The sequence below is a fragment of the Mauremys mutica genome, chromosome 18 (genome assembly GCF_020497125.1).
Source record: "Mauremys mutica isolate MM-2020 ecotype Southern chromosome 18, ASM2049712v1, whole genome shotgun sequence".
Lineage (NCBI taxonomy): Eukaryota > Metazoa > Chordata > Testudines > Geoemydidae > Mauremys > Mauremys mutica.
Window position 1 is genome coordinate 11,823,002 of NC_059089.1, and position 13,583 is coordinate 11,836,584.

At 55.7% G+C, this 13,583-nt stretch overlaps 1 protein-coding gene across 2 annotated transcripts in view; it reads left to right on the top strand.

Moving 5' to 3' along the window:
* STXBP1 (syntaxin binding protein 1) overlaps nt 1-13,583 on the top strand; it is a 60,882-nt gene that overhangs the window by 37,287 nt on the left and 10,012 nt on the right. Inside the window, exons 10-19 of one of the 2 annotated variants that reach the window (XM_044992583.1) lie at nt 92-199; nt 1,596-1,656; nt 2,694-2,759; nt 3,760-3,840; nt 4,808-4,946; nt 6,173-6,282; nt 6,925-7,026; nt 9,426-9,511; nt 11,629-11,783; nt 13,440-13,565. In XM_044992583.1, the coding sequence (XP_044848518.1) occupies nt 92-199; nt 1,596-1,656; nt 2,694-2,759; nt 3,760-3,840; nt 4,808-4,946; nt 6,173-6,282; nt 6,925-7,026; nt 9,426-9,511; nt 11,629-11,783; nt 13,440-13,549 (1,018 nt within the window). In that variant the 3' untranslated portion in view covers nt 13,550-13,565. The remainder of the gene's footprint in view (nt 1-91; nt 200-1,595; nt 1,657-2,693; nt 2,760-3,759; nt 3,841-4,807; nt 4,947-6,172; nt 6,283-6,924; nt 7,027-9,425; nt 9,512-11,628; nt 11,784-13,439; nt 13,566-13,583) is intronic. The other variant, XM_044992584.1, reaches the window with a different exon arrangement.

The window sequence follows — 13,583 nt, forward strand, 5'->3', positions numbered from 1 at the left end:
AGACACACTGGGCCCTGGGAGTCTCGGTGACGCGTGTTTCCCCCCTCCACTGTCAGTTTTCCCATGGGACGCTCCCTGCTCTTTTCTACAGGTATGAAACAAGCGGCATCGGAGAGGCCCGGGTGAAGGAGGTTCTCCTGGATGAGGACGACGACCTGTGGATCACCTTGCGCCACAAGCACATTGCAGAGGTGTCCCAGTGAGTGCTTGACTCTGTGCCACGTGCCCATGGGTGGGACAGTCAGTCAGTCACCCTTCCCCCGCGCAGGGTCAGGCAGGTACTCAAACAAGGGTGGAATTAATTCCACTGGCAAGAGGAGGAGCGAAGACAGGGGCTGGGTGTGCGTTTCAGCACAGCTCTGCCAGCACCCCTCAGTCCTGACCCGCTGTCCCCTCTGTAGACCGGGCCTAACCTAACCGGGTTACTCTGCCGCTTTTAGTGCACTGGCTTGAGCAGGGCTTGCGGGTCTGTCCACCCACATGGACACGCCCTAGCGGAGACAAAGAGCAAAGCCACCCATCTCGTTTGCCTGGTGTCCTGTCTCAGGAGGATTTGGGCTGCAGTGCTAGGGAGGGCACACACCAGTGCTGCCCCTGCTGCCCCACGGACCACAGCAGCTCTGAGACTTACGGCCAAACGTCCCCCTCATTCCCCAGCCAGCGCATCGCAACCCTGCTGTTTCGCTCTCGGCGGGCGGACCCCTTCCTGCGATCACTGGCCATCCCCAGCCCACAGGGAGCGCAGTGCCTGTGGAGCGGAGCCGGAGGCACAGCACAGGATTAACCGGTGGCTGCTGCACGTGTGTTGTTGCAGACACGGGTCGATTAACACTATACACTGTGCCTAGATCCCCCAGAACTTTGCAGCCCTCTCCCTTCCCCCATCCTATCCGCAGACCCCAAACCTGCAGACCCCTTCCCACCTCTACGCCAGGGGTGGCTCTAGGTATTTTGCCGCCCCAAGCACGACAGGCAGGCTGCCTTCGGCGGCTTGCCTGCGAGAGGTCCCCAGTCCTGCGGATTTGGCGGCAGCCTGCGGGAGGTCCGCTGAAGCCGCGGGACCGGGGACCCTCTGCAGGCATGCCACCGAAGGCAGCCTGCCTGCCGCCCTCGCGACAACCGGCAGAGTGTCCCCCACGGCTTGCCGCCCCAGGCACCCGCTTGGCGTGCTGGAGCTGCCCCTGCTCTACGCTGCCTAGCCATTGCCTCCTCCTCCTCCAGCTCAGCAAGTGACGTGAGAGGGTGAGGAAGGCTCTGTACTCGTATGGTGCATCTTTGCCTCCTGGAAACTTGTTTCTGGGGCAGTCTGCTGCCTGACTGCCATGTGCCGAGGGCCCTGTAGGCTTTGCTGTCTGGGGATGGACGTTAAGCTGAACTGGTTCTCACTTACTGCTGCAGATGGACCCATCTCATGACAGGGCGTGGATTCCAAGGCCCTTGCTTTCAACCCTGCCCTCTCCCGAGCAAGCCCCAGTAACCCCCAGGGAGGCTGTGGAAGGCTAGAGAGAGGGGACAGAGGAAGGGGTAGGGTGGGCAGGAGCCAGCGTGCATATGGACTGAGCAGACGGCTGATCATTGTGCCCCCTTCTTTCCAGGGAGGTCACCCGCTCGCTCAAGGAATTTTCTTCCAGCAAGAGGATGAACACAGGCGACAAGGTGATGCCACGGCTCGTGCGGGAACCGCGCTCCCGTTAACTGACCCCCTCGTGCACTGGAGTGGTCTGCTAGAGACAGTCACAAGGAATGAGCAGGGGCCAAGGGGGAGGCTAGGTTCTGCATGGAAGCATGAAGCCCAATCTCACAAGGCACAAAGGGCCCTCAAATTCCTGGACCCTTTTAGAGCCGAGAGAGAGGGCGGCAGTCCAGCCTTGTTATTTAGAGAGACTCAAATGCTGATAAACTCCCTAGGCATGGTCCTGAGCCCCAGGTGTGTGGGGGGAGGGGAGAAAGGGAGCAGGTGTTTCTCCTCTGAGGCCATCAACGTCACATTCTAGCAATACAGGATTTGCCCTACAGGCTGCAGTCAGTGCTCCATCACTCCCAGTATCCTGCATCAGCCAGGGGACAGTACCAGACTCTTAGGGACATAGGGATGCCAGACCGGATCAGACCTGAGACCCATCTAGTCCAGGATCTTCTTGCCGATGGTGGCTAGCACCAGCTGCTTCAGAGGAAGGTGCAAGAAACCCAGCAATAGGCTGTTATGGGAAGGTTTCTTCCTGACCCCCAGTCGTTAGAGTTTGGCTCTGAAGCATGAAGGTTTGTATCACGTGTTCTTTTAATAGCCTTTGGAGGATCTCTCTCTCTCCATATTAATATCCGGTCCCTGCTGAGCTCTTGGCCCTGATGAGAGCTTGGGGGAAATGGAGAAAAAAATCCTGCCCCCAGCTGACTTTGCAAGATTGCACTTGGATTTGGGTGTGTGTGGGGGAAATGTTCCCCCACCTTCTGGATCCCCTTTCTCTAGGCTTTGTAGCTACAGCTCTTATTACCAGCCCAGGAGGAGACTTGGGGACATCCTGACAACTGGCCCCAACACCCCACCCCCCAGAGAGCCATGCATTTGAACAACTGCCCAAGAGAGTTACAAGGCAGGAGATGTGATGTTCCCATTGGTGCCTTCTCTCCTGGCCTTCCTCCCTATGATGGCAAAGGTACAACAGGGAAAGTCATGCCATCTCCTTTCCTTACAGACCACTATGAGGGACCTGTCCCAGATGCTAAAGAAGATGCCACAGTACCAAAAAGAACTCAGCAAGGTAAAATGAATGAGGAAAACGTGCGGCTGCTAGCAGAAAGGAATCTGGGCATGAGAACCCTTCCACGTAAAATGTCTAATGCCGGCCTTCTTCCTTAGGCTAAGGCAGCAGTTCTCGACTGGAAGTCCGTGGGCCAGCAGTGATCAGTGGAGCCCTTGCTGGTGGTCCCTAGAGAGAATTCTGATAGGGACCCAGTGGTTGGTTGAGGGGCAGGAGGAGAGAGGGTCTGCATAGGAGGGTGGGCAGGGAATTGTCCTCATGTGGAAGGCAGTAGCTGGAAACCACCTTACTAAGTTTCTACATTATTATTACAGTCGAGTTGAGGTCTCCACTGAGCTCAAGGGCCCATTGTGCGAGGAACTGTACAGATCTAGAGTTGGAGACAGCCCTGGCCCCAAAAGAGCTTAAAATGTAACTAGAGGAAACAGAAAACTGGCCAAGAAGAAAAGTGACATGCCCAGGGTTACCCAGCAGGTCAGCGGGGGAGCTGGTTCCAAAACCCAGGTCTCCCATCCATGTCTTAGTCTACAACCTGTCCAGGGTCGTTCATTCTCCTGGAAAAAGGTGATGAGGGGGCTGGGAAGGAGGAAGAAGAGGAACCACCGTGTTTGCTTTAGCAAAAAATATCTGAGAGACGCTGGAAATCCCAGACTTGTTCTTCCAGCCATGGTGCGGTTCAGCACATCACAGCGTACGTCAACAAGGACGTCGCTAGGGTCTCAGCTGGAAATGGATATTTTCCGCAGAGCCCATTTTCTACACAGTGCCCGGTGCTTGAGAGCATGGAGAGGGAGCCTGAGGAGCGGGCGTGGTAGGGCAGGGGGATGCTCTTGAAGCCTAGTCACACATACTCAATACGGGGCCAGCTCCTCCGCAGGTATAGATCAGTCCAGTGTCTCAACAGCTGCGGTTTTGCTTCGCTGAGCCAGTTTTAAGCTCTGGGGAACCTACTGCTGCTGCCACTGCTAGGCCCGGGTCTGTTCCTCTTGTGTCTCCTTAGTACTCGACTCACCTGCACCTGGCTGAGGACTGCATGAAGCACTACCAAGGCACCGTGGATAAGCTCTGCCGCGTTGAACAGGTCCTGGTCTCCTCTGTCCTCCTTTCTTCACACTCCCTCTGGCACCACGTGCTCCTCTTCCCATGCAGTCACTGCCAGCTCAAACGCAGCCTTGGAGCCCTAAGATCCTGCAGACCCCAGGGGAGAATCGCTCCTTCACCAGGGCACTCATCTCCCCAGAGCTCCCAGGGCTGTTCTTGGGGAGCCTCGGCTTGGCTTTAGTGCCGTGCTGCCTGGTCTTGGCATGCTTGATGCTCAGTTTCAGGCTGTGCCGGGTGGGAAGAGAGACTCTCTCTAGAAGCAGGTGCAAATGGGTCCTGTGTCTGGCTTTAAACTAGTCCCTCTCCTTAGCACACCCAGTAACGGGGCAGGGTCTCTGGGGACTCTCCCCTCTATTGGGGAAATCCTCAGGCCTAGACCCCGGTGCTGTAGAGAAGGGGCCTGTTCTGGGCAGAGTGTTCCTGTCTCCATGACCTACCCAGAAGGGTAGGGGGGTTTCATCCGTCACCAGCCCAGGTGTGTCGCCGTCCTGCCACAGTCCAAACCCTCTGTCAGGTAAGCCTGGGGCTGACGTCTGAACCACCCGCTCCTTGGAAGAGCGACAGCCTCACTTGGTTGGGGTGGAGATTTAGCTTTCTCCCACCACCTGCTTAGCCTCCTGCTGCAGAAGCAGAGCTGGCTGCTCGCTTCCTCCCACCGTAGCGATCCACCTGCATCGTCTAGATCGGTTTCAGTTTCAGGGCCCTCCACAAGGAAAAAGGCTAAAACACGCTTTAGCTTCTCCCTTTAATGTAGGCAGTGAGGCGCTCAGAGCCCGGCTCTGCTCCTTGCACACCGGTAACTGGGTGTAAGTCGGCCTAAGAGAGTCAGAGACCGGCTTCCTCAGGCCCCTCTGAAGCTAGCCCAGAGGCTCCCCGCGGTGGCTTGCAGCCTGGCCCTGGGAAGGACTCCAGGGGTAAGAGATAACGAGCGTGTACGTTCTCTGCAGGACCTGGCGATGGGCACTGATGCCGAAGGGGAGAAGATCAAGGACCCCATGAGGGCCATTGTCCCAATCCTGCTGGATGCGAACGTCAGCACCTACGACAAGATCCGCATCATCCTGCTCTACATATTCCTGAAGAACGGTAGGGGGGAGAAACTGCCGGGGGGGGGGGGGGGGGGGGCGGGGGAACACTCCTCTGGGCACAGGCAAATGGAGAAAGACCAGGGGAGGGAGGAAAGCCTAGAGGAAGGCGATAAGCTGCAGTGGGGGGGGGGGGGGGACAGAAGGAAAGCCGTGGGGACAGAGCTCTTCAGACGTGGAGCCCAGGAGAACAGGCCACTGCAGACTGCTGGGAAGGGCTCAGACCCCCTGTCAGACAAAGAATTGGAGCTACTTGCCAGCTCGTCTACTGCATGGGTAAGTCATGCACGGGGCACGCTGACTGACACCCGCCGCCCACAGACATCTGTAGCCTGTGCCTAGGACATCAACTGCACCGATTATTAGTGACTCAGACTGCTCACCTCTTCGAATAATGCCCTAGCACTGATCAGCACTTCCCCTTCTGGCCTCCCAGCTCTGGGAAACTGTTCCAGCACCATGCAGCCTTCCCAAGAGGCTGCTGCCATCCTCCTCCTCCTCCTCATTTTACAGATGGAGGAAACTGCGGCATGGCGAGGCGAAGTGATTTACACAAAGTCACCTCGCAATTCAGTGGCACAGCTGGGAATAACCCAGGACTCCCCCCAGACCACCTAGCTTCCTGAGCTGGCGCTACGCTGTAGGACAGAGGTTCTCAACCAGGGGTCCGGGGCTTCCTAGCAGGCCGCAAGCAGGTTTCCTGGGGACCGCCCAGCAGGGCCAGCACTCACCGGGGCCCGGGGAAAAAGCTGAAGCCCAGGGCCCTGAGCCCCGCCACCTGGGGCTGAAGCCGAAGCCTGAGCAATGTAGCTTCGCGGGAACCCCTGTGGCCTGGGGCTCCAGCCAATTGCGCTGCTTGCTACCTGCTAATGCCGGCCCTGGCTTTTATGAGCAGAAAACCAGTGGTGGTGGCACGGCTGAGCCATGGAGTTTTTATAGCACGTTGGAGGGGCCTCAGAAAGGAAAAGGTTGAGACCCCCTGTTGTAGGAGATGCAGAACCAGTGCACAGAACTGCATGTCTTTAGGGCAGAGAGCAGCTCTGAGGGAGGGAAGTGGTGGAGTGAAAGCGGGAGGGAAGATGGGATTGGAGCAACAGCAGCTTTCGTGTGTTGAGGGGGAGCCTCATGATTGAGGCTTCCTGCTGATGCTTGATGGGTGGTGACCCCTGACCCTAGGCCAGGAGAAGTGTTTCAGTTTGGGAAGCTGTTCCCCGTTTGCATTCCTAGGGATCACCGAGGAAAACCTGAACAAACTGATCCAGCACGCTCAGATCCCACCGGAGGACAGCGAGATCATCACCAACATGGCCCACCTCGGCGTGCCCATCATCACAGACGTAAGCGCCCAGTCGCCCCCTGCTGAACCAGAACTCCGAGTCCCTGTGTGCTCCACTGGGCGTCAGTCCCGCCCAGGCATGGCTTGACTGGCCAAGAGACCTCCAGCTATAGGCGTATTGTTCCTCCAGCAGTGCCAGACCGTGACTGGCTCTGCTTCTCAACTGGTCACAAGCTGTGGGGTCTGTTATCACCATCCCACTAACCAGCCTGGATTAGGGTTAGCTATTAGTGGTAGACACCAGCAGAGGAGGCCACTAAAGTGACAGCGGAATTCTTATTAGCTTTGGGATTGTAATTAAATCCAAAATGGCTGGTGCGGGCTGATCCCTACAGAAGCTGGGGAGGAGGGAGTGAACGCACTTCTGTAACAAGGGAGAATTAGTGAGTCTGGGACCAGCTAATACTCTCATCTCTGGGTCAGAGGCTGCGGCTCCAGCATGGCTGGACCTCCCTTGCACATGGTGGTGAGACTGGCCCAGGGCAGGCATGGCCCAGGCAGAGGAGTGCAGACTGCCTCAGCGCAGTGCTGGAGGAAGGGACTGGCACCAGGAGTACGTCTAGTGGGGAACTGGAGGGTCCTCTAGGCTCCAGAACCGAGCCTTCCTTTTAAAGGACTCTCTGCATGTGTCATTTGTGTCCAGTCTACCTTGCGTCGCAGGAGCAAGCCGGAGCGGAAGGAGCGGATCAGTGAGCAGACCTACCAGCTCTCGCGATGGACCCCAGTTGTGAAGGACATCATGGAGGTAAATCAGTGAGGAGCGTAGGGACAGTGAGGTGGAGGGAAGGGAGGAGTGTTGCTAGTGGAGATCTTCCCTGTGACTGCAGCAAGAACCTGGAACGCAGTGCTTCAGTTGCAAGGTCTTTGGGGCGGGGACTGTTTTTGTTCTGTGTTTGTATAGCCCAATAGGGTCGGGTCCATGCCTGGGGCCCCTGAACAGGACACCAAAACAAATTGATAAAGAAATTCACCTGCTTCCAGGACCACATGGTCCTTCACAACCTGGCCTGTGTGGGCTGCATCCCTCAGTTCAGCAAGCAGGACAGCTGCAGAGAGCGCACACGATACACGCCAATCTGGCGAGATGACCGTCTGTGCCATTTAAAATTGCATTTACTGAGATGTACAGAGCGAGGCGGAGCTCTGGGTGCACCACACGTCTGAAATCCTGCCCCCAAGCTCTGGCCTCTGTGAGCTGGTCACTCTGCGTCCCTGGGCTCTGGTTTCACATGGCAAGGGTGGTGCCGTGCTGGAGCAGGGTGAAGTGGGGAGGGGGAAGGAAATACATTTACTCAGTTCCCCCAAGGAACAGATCAGAGTTTCTGATCCTGCCTGGTGCAGAGAGCAGCACTGGGTTTGAACAAAGACGTTTTCCGATCTCACCTTCCAAGGGCAATGGCTGTAATAATACACCTACTCCCCCATCTCAATGGTGCAACCTTGGCAGGTGAACTGGGCCCAAGCTGTTCAGTGCGGGACAGGTGTTCATTTCGCTGCGATGCAATTTAGGAAGGACCCTTGCCTGCGGTGCCACCTAGTGGCAAAAGACAGCCCTGGAGAGGAACACAGCTGTGTCCTTGGGGAAATGGGTGGGTCCCCTCTGACAGAGCCTGCATCAAACACGACAAGGTTTTAAACTATTGACAAGGTCTAAAGGAGGGAGCTGGAGCTCAGAGCAAAATCCGGGATTCAAACTCTGCAGCTAGGCCCCATCTCTATTAGGGCAAACGGATCCTCGACAAAGAGCCAGATCTTCGACCAATGCCTCCCCTGTGTGTTCATGGGATCTTCAGGCTGGTTAAAGAGCATTAAACACTAGTACTTAGGGTTCAGAAGAAATTTCCCCCACCCCACTCAGGTTATGCCATAACTTCCCATGCCCGAGTTTTACACTTCTCTCTGGTGCACAGAGGAATCTTGTGCATACAGATCTACGGAGATCAGAAAAATCAACCCACCATTACCTTTGAATGCCAAATAATCAACCTAATGAACCCTTGGGAAGTGCTATGAATCAGCCCCAAACCTGGCAGAGAGGAGACAGAGCAGATGCCTACGTCCCTAACTTTGGTTTCATCCCTCACTGAGTGACTCCTCCATCTAGCTCCCACATCAGCCATGTCCTCCCCCCCCCCCCCCGAGTTTTACATCAGTGGTCCTTGCTGAAGGCAATAATGAGGCCCTAATCAGAGCTCTGGGACCCTTGGCTCAGCCCTGCACCAGTATTGGGGGGGAGGGTGTATAAAGAGTAAGTCATCAGAGCAGATGACAATGACTCATTCAGGGCGCATGGCACAGCGGGGTTCCCAGCAGGTCATGCTGGGGAGCTGTGCACAATAATTGCCCTGTCAGGCTTTAAGACCCGGTGGGTGACAGGAGGTGGCTGTGAACCAGGAGGGACAAAGCTCCCATTCAGGAGCCAACCAGCTGGCTGGCTCCTGTTCGTCCCCCATTGCTCAGTGAGGTGGGACAGTGGCGCCAGGAATGTGCGGGGTGACTCGTCAATTTTTCAGGGGGAGGCCTAGCTCAGTGGTTTGAGCATTGGCCTGCTAAACCCAGAGTTGTGAGCTCAATCCTTGAGGGGGCCACTTAGGGATCTGGTCCTGCTAGTAAAGGCAGGGGGCTGGACTCGATGACCTTTCAAGGTCCCTTCCAGCTCTAGGAGATTGGTATATCTCCAATTATTACCTTTTATTATTAGCCACTGTTTAAGTGACGGTCCTAGGGATTTCATTGCAGAACGGGTTAGCGTGGCACGTGGCTTAGGTTCGGGCTTGGCCTAGGCATTCAGTAGCTACGGCTGCAAGGAGAGTGACTCGCTCATTGGGTTGGCTGGCTAAGGAAGCAGCAGGGAAATGACAGAATCATAGACGTGCCAGGCTGGATGGGGCCTCAAGTGGGTAGGATTGAGTTACCCAGACTCTTCTATAGCTCAGGGATAGTTGGGCTTTCTCCCCCTCCCCCGTCAATGGGACAGTTCTTGAGGAATTCTGCCAAGGATCCAGTGGGAAGGGTCCACCCCTTGAAGTGACCTTCACAGCTGGGTCCAGGAAGCTGCCTGATAAGAGGAATTGGAGCTCTGATCCAGATGGCATCATATTGGCTTGCCTGCTCCATACTGACGCCAGGCTCTTCTCTTCCCAGGACACTATTGAGGACAAACTGGACACCAAGCACTACCCCTATATCTCCACCCGCTCCTCGGCCTCCTTCAGCACCACTGCAGTCAGGTAGGTAGAGCCCTGTGGAGAGAGGCCCCAGGTCCTTTCTGGGAGGAGGTGCAGCTTTGAGCTAATGCCAGCCTTGCCCCGCTGGGCTTCGCTCGGTTTCAGGACTTTGTAGGGAACAGAGGAGCTCAGTTAGGCCCCGTCTACATGAGACATCTCCGCTCTCATCACCTTAGTGTCTGAGCCTCCCATGCCGTGACGGATTGTATCCTCCCCACACGCCAGCAGCAGCCCCCTTGTAGAACTGAGGCACAGGGTGGATAAATGACATGCCCAACATCACACAGACAGCATGCGGCAGGGCCAGGAGCTGAACGCAGGTCTGCTGAGTCCCCACACAGAGCCTTAAGCACAACTTATCTTCCTACGATACCTTGTGAGCCACTCCTGCCACGGTCTGCACCAAACCTGGCTTGCTCCACACACAGTGTGCTCAGTCCTCAGCCAGCAACGCAGCCCCCCTTCCGCAGGGCCTGTAACTCACTCATTACCTTCTTCAGTCTGCTGTGTCAATAGGGTCAGCAGCTGTGCCTGGGGAACAGGTTAAACGACTTCCTCCCGGCTCTCCAGGGGAGAGGACACCTGCCACCAAGCCATTGCCTGGCCAGTACCTTTCCCTCAGGGAGCTCCCTGCTCCTGCAGCTGCTTTCCCTTGGCACTTCTCACCCCAGGCATGAGCTGGGTCTGGCTTATATAGGCCCAGGCCCTGCCCACTCCCAGCAGGCTCTGAGGGGATTGGTTAACTGGAGTCAGATACTTGTGAGGTTTTTTTCCGCCCCCAGGTGACATTTCAGGCTGTCACAACATCCCAGAATGCATTGCCCAATGGTCCCCCAGGCACTCTCTCGCCCACTAAGGCGCTATGGGATAATTGCTCAGGTTTTCACAGCATGCACTGCTATGTACGTGATTAGGCAGCAAGGCAGGTGTGGCTGCACTGAGATGGGTGAGGGAAGCTGCAGTCTGGAGCCAGATCGACCCTGTTTGTTATAAACGGGTGAGAGGAGGGGGGTCGGGAACTGGCTACAAAAGTACAGGTGTATTTAGCAGGTGGAGAAACCCACAATCACCCCAGCACCAGCAACTCACAGGGACTCTGCTTTTGTTTCTTTGGCGTTGTTTCCCTTCTGACTCCATGGGCGTGAGGAGCTGTTCAAAGTGCCCAGAGCAAGGCACAGGGTAGGCATGCGGGTGTGAGGTATACTTCGCTCCAGTCCAACAGCAGCCCCCGCTGGTCCAGTTCTGAACCCCAACCATCCCCTAGATCTGCTGTCGCACCTCACCCACTGTCCTGCATCAAGGCTAGTCCATGGCTTGAATTCAAATCCTGAACCTTTCCTAAACTGGAATACCCAGCGATGGAAACTGCTCTGTGCCTCAGTTTCCCCATCTGTAACAGAGGGGTAGCTTACTGCGAATTGACAAACATTTAAGATCTCTGCATGCAAAGTGGTATAGCAGCAGTATTATTGCTGCCTGTGTTCTAATAATATTTAGCACTTTTAATAAAAACTGATTAACCCTCTCAGCAGCCCCAGGAGGGCAGGCAGTGTTGTTAACCTCTCTGCTTCAGTATGGAGGTCCCTGCTTCATTTTCCCCATAGGTACTGGCACTTATTCAAGACTGCAGAGGGAGCAGAACCCAGGAGTCCTGACTCCCAGCCCTGTGCTCGGACACTAGAGCTGGGAACAGAACCCAGGAGTCCTGACTCCCGGCCCTGTGCTCGGACACTAGAGCTGGGAACAGAACCCAGGAGTCCTGACTCTCGGCTCTGTGCTCGGACACTAGAGCTGGGAACAGAACCCAGGAGTCCTGACTCCCGGCCCTGTGCTCGGACACTAGAGCTGGGAACAGAACCCAGGAGTCCTGACTCCCGGCCCTGTGCTCGGACACTAGAGCTGGGAGCAGAACCCAGGAGTCCTGACTCCCGGCCCTGTGCTCGGACACTAGCCCACATCTCTCACCCAGTACCGCCCAGAGGAATTCATCCCAGAGGCCTTCACTCTTCCATAGCAATGAGCAGACATAGGAGTTGATTGGCACTGTGCCTAGTGATTTCAAAGCCATCTGAGTGCAGAGACTGTATGCTGTGTTTCATCTCCCTCTCTTCTCTCTCTAGTGCCCGCTATGGACACTGGCACAAGAACAAGGCCCCTGGTGAGTACAGGGCTGGCCCTCGCCTCATCATCTTCATCCTGGGGGGCGTGAGCCTGAGCGAGATGCGCTGTGCCTATGAGGTGACGCAAGCCAGCGGGAAGTGGGAGGTGCTAATAGGTGAGTGCCGCGGGCGGCCTGGGCAGCGCCATGCACTGCTCCATCGCACTCTCTGGCTCCATCCCATGCTTCTGTGTCTCACCCTCTCTCTCAGTGCCATTCCTCTCTGTGCCAGAGGCAAGCAGACGAAATCCAGTCTCCAGATGACCGTGTGGGAAGGACCAATGTGGAAAGCTAATTTCCCGCCCTGAGAACATAGGGTTTGCCCCTACAGACCACTGACCCTTTGAGTCTGGCGTCCTGGCTCTGGTAGCGGCCAATACTTGATGCTTCAGGGGAAGGTGACCTCTCTTGTGCAGCCAATTTTTCAGTGCTACACAAGGGGGGTGGTTGGGTGGGAGGAAAGGGGAGTTTCCTTCCTGACCCCATGAAGTGGTCTGTTTTGGCCCTGAAGCATGAGATTAGATTAATTCTTGTCACACCACGATGGTTTTTATTGGTCAGAAAATGTGAGCATCTCCACAAATCTTCTCCAGGGTAAATGCTTGGAGGTGCTGCCAACGGGGCAGCCCAGAATGTGTTTATGTCCCAGGGGTAGAGCCAAGATCCAGCTGGTGGCAGAGGAGTGAGGGGCCACGAACACTCCAGGGGAGAAGGACTGGCTAATGCATGATGCTGACAGGGAGAGACTGGCCCTTTCCTTGCTGCAGGCCAAGACTGAAGTGCAGCCGTGGGTGCTCTGTGTCTGCCTGTGCTTTGGGTGGGGGCAGATCTGGAGTAGCAGGAGCAGGTGTGGGTCTGGTCTGAGGGGAATGGGAGACTCTGCGCCTGGTTCTGGTGAGTGCTTTCAGACCCCCACATTCCTGAGTATGAAATTCACCCCTGCTGGGTTAGCACTATGTGTCCTTAACACATCACTGCTCAGCTTGACACATACAAAGCTTAGGCCAGTGGCACCCCTCGTGGATCCCCTAACCGGTCCCTCATCTGCTCACTGGATTTTCTCCATTGGAACATGCACTCCTCAATCCCCTGATCCCCTCCTCTAACCCCCGCAGCCTGGTCAGCCACCTCTCCGTGCCGTTCTGTGTCTTGGTTAACGTCAACATTCTCACGGCAGTGTAATATCTCCCGCTAACGTGCTCTCTGGTCTGCGACTCTGTGATCGTTGCATGTGTGTTTAATGTCCCCCAACGATGCTGAGTGTCTCAAACCCTTCCTGGATGGCAGCAGTTTACCTCCGGGCCTCCTTGCTAAGCAGGGTTCTGACTAAGGTCTAGTCCATTCGATTCCTTCAAGGTTTCTGTCGTATGACCTGGCCCAGCGTCCACTGGAGTCAATGGAAAGACTCCCATTGACTTCAGTCGCCCTGGATTTGGCCTTGGTCCTAATGTGCTTTTTAGAAGCCCAGCAGCTCAGCAGAAACCTGAGGCGAGGGCTGGGGGAGGAAACAGCCGATCGACTGTTGCTGTTGTCTTCATACAACACACCTTGGAGGCCCAGTGGTGACCGCATAAGACCAGCCGCTGAGCTCATGTGTAAATGCACGCAGGGTTGCTCACCCAATCATACATTTATCCCCATCTTTCTCTGTGTCTCTCACTGGCTTTTTCACCCATCCTCACCTGCTGTGTATTATGAATATTAGGCCTAAGTTGGCATGTTCCTTTAATTTATTTCTGTTCAAGAAGTCAGCCCGCCTCTGTTCTCTCACAGGTTCTACTCACATTCTTACTCCCACCAAATTTCTCATGGACCTGAGGCACCCCGACTTCAGGGACTCCACTAGGGTATCTTTTGAGGATCAGGCTCCAACAATGGAGTGAGAGCCAAAGAAACAAAGTAAAAGCAGCTTATTAA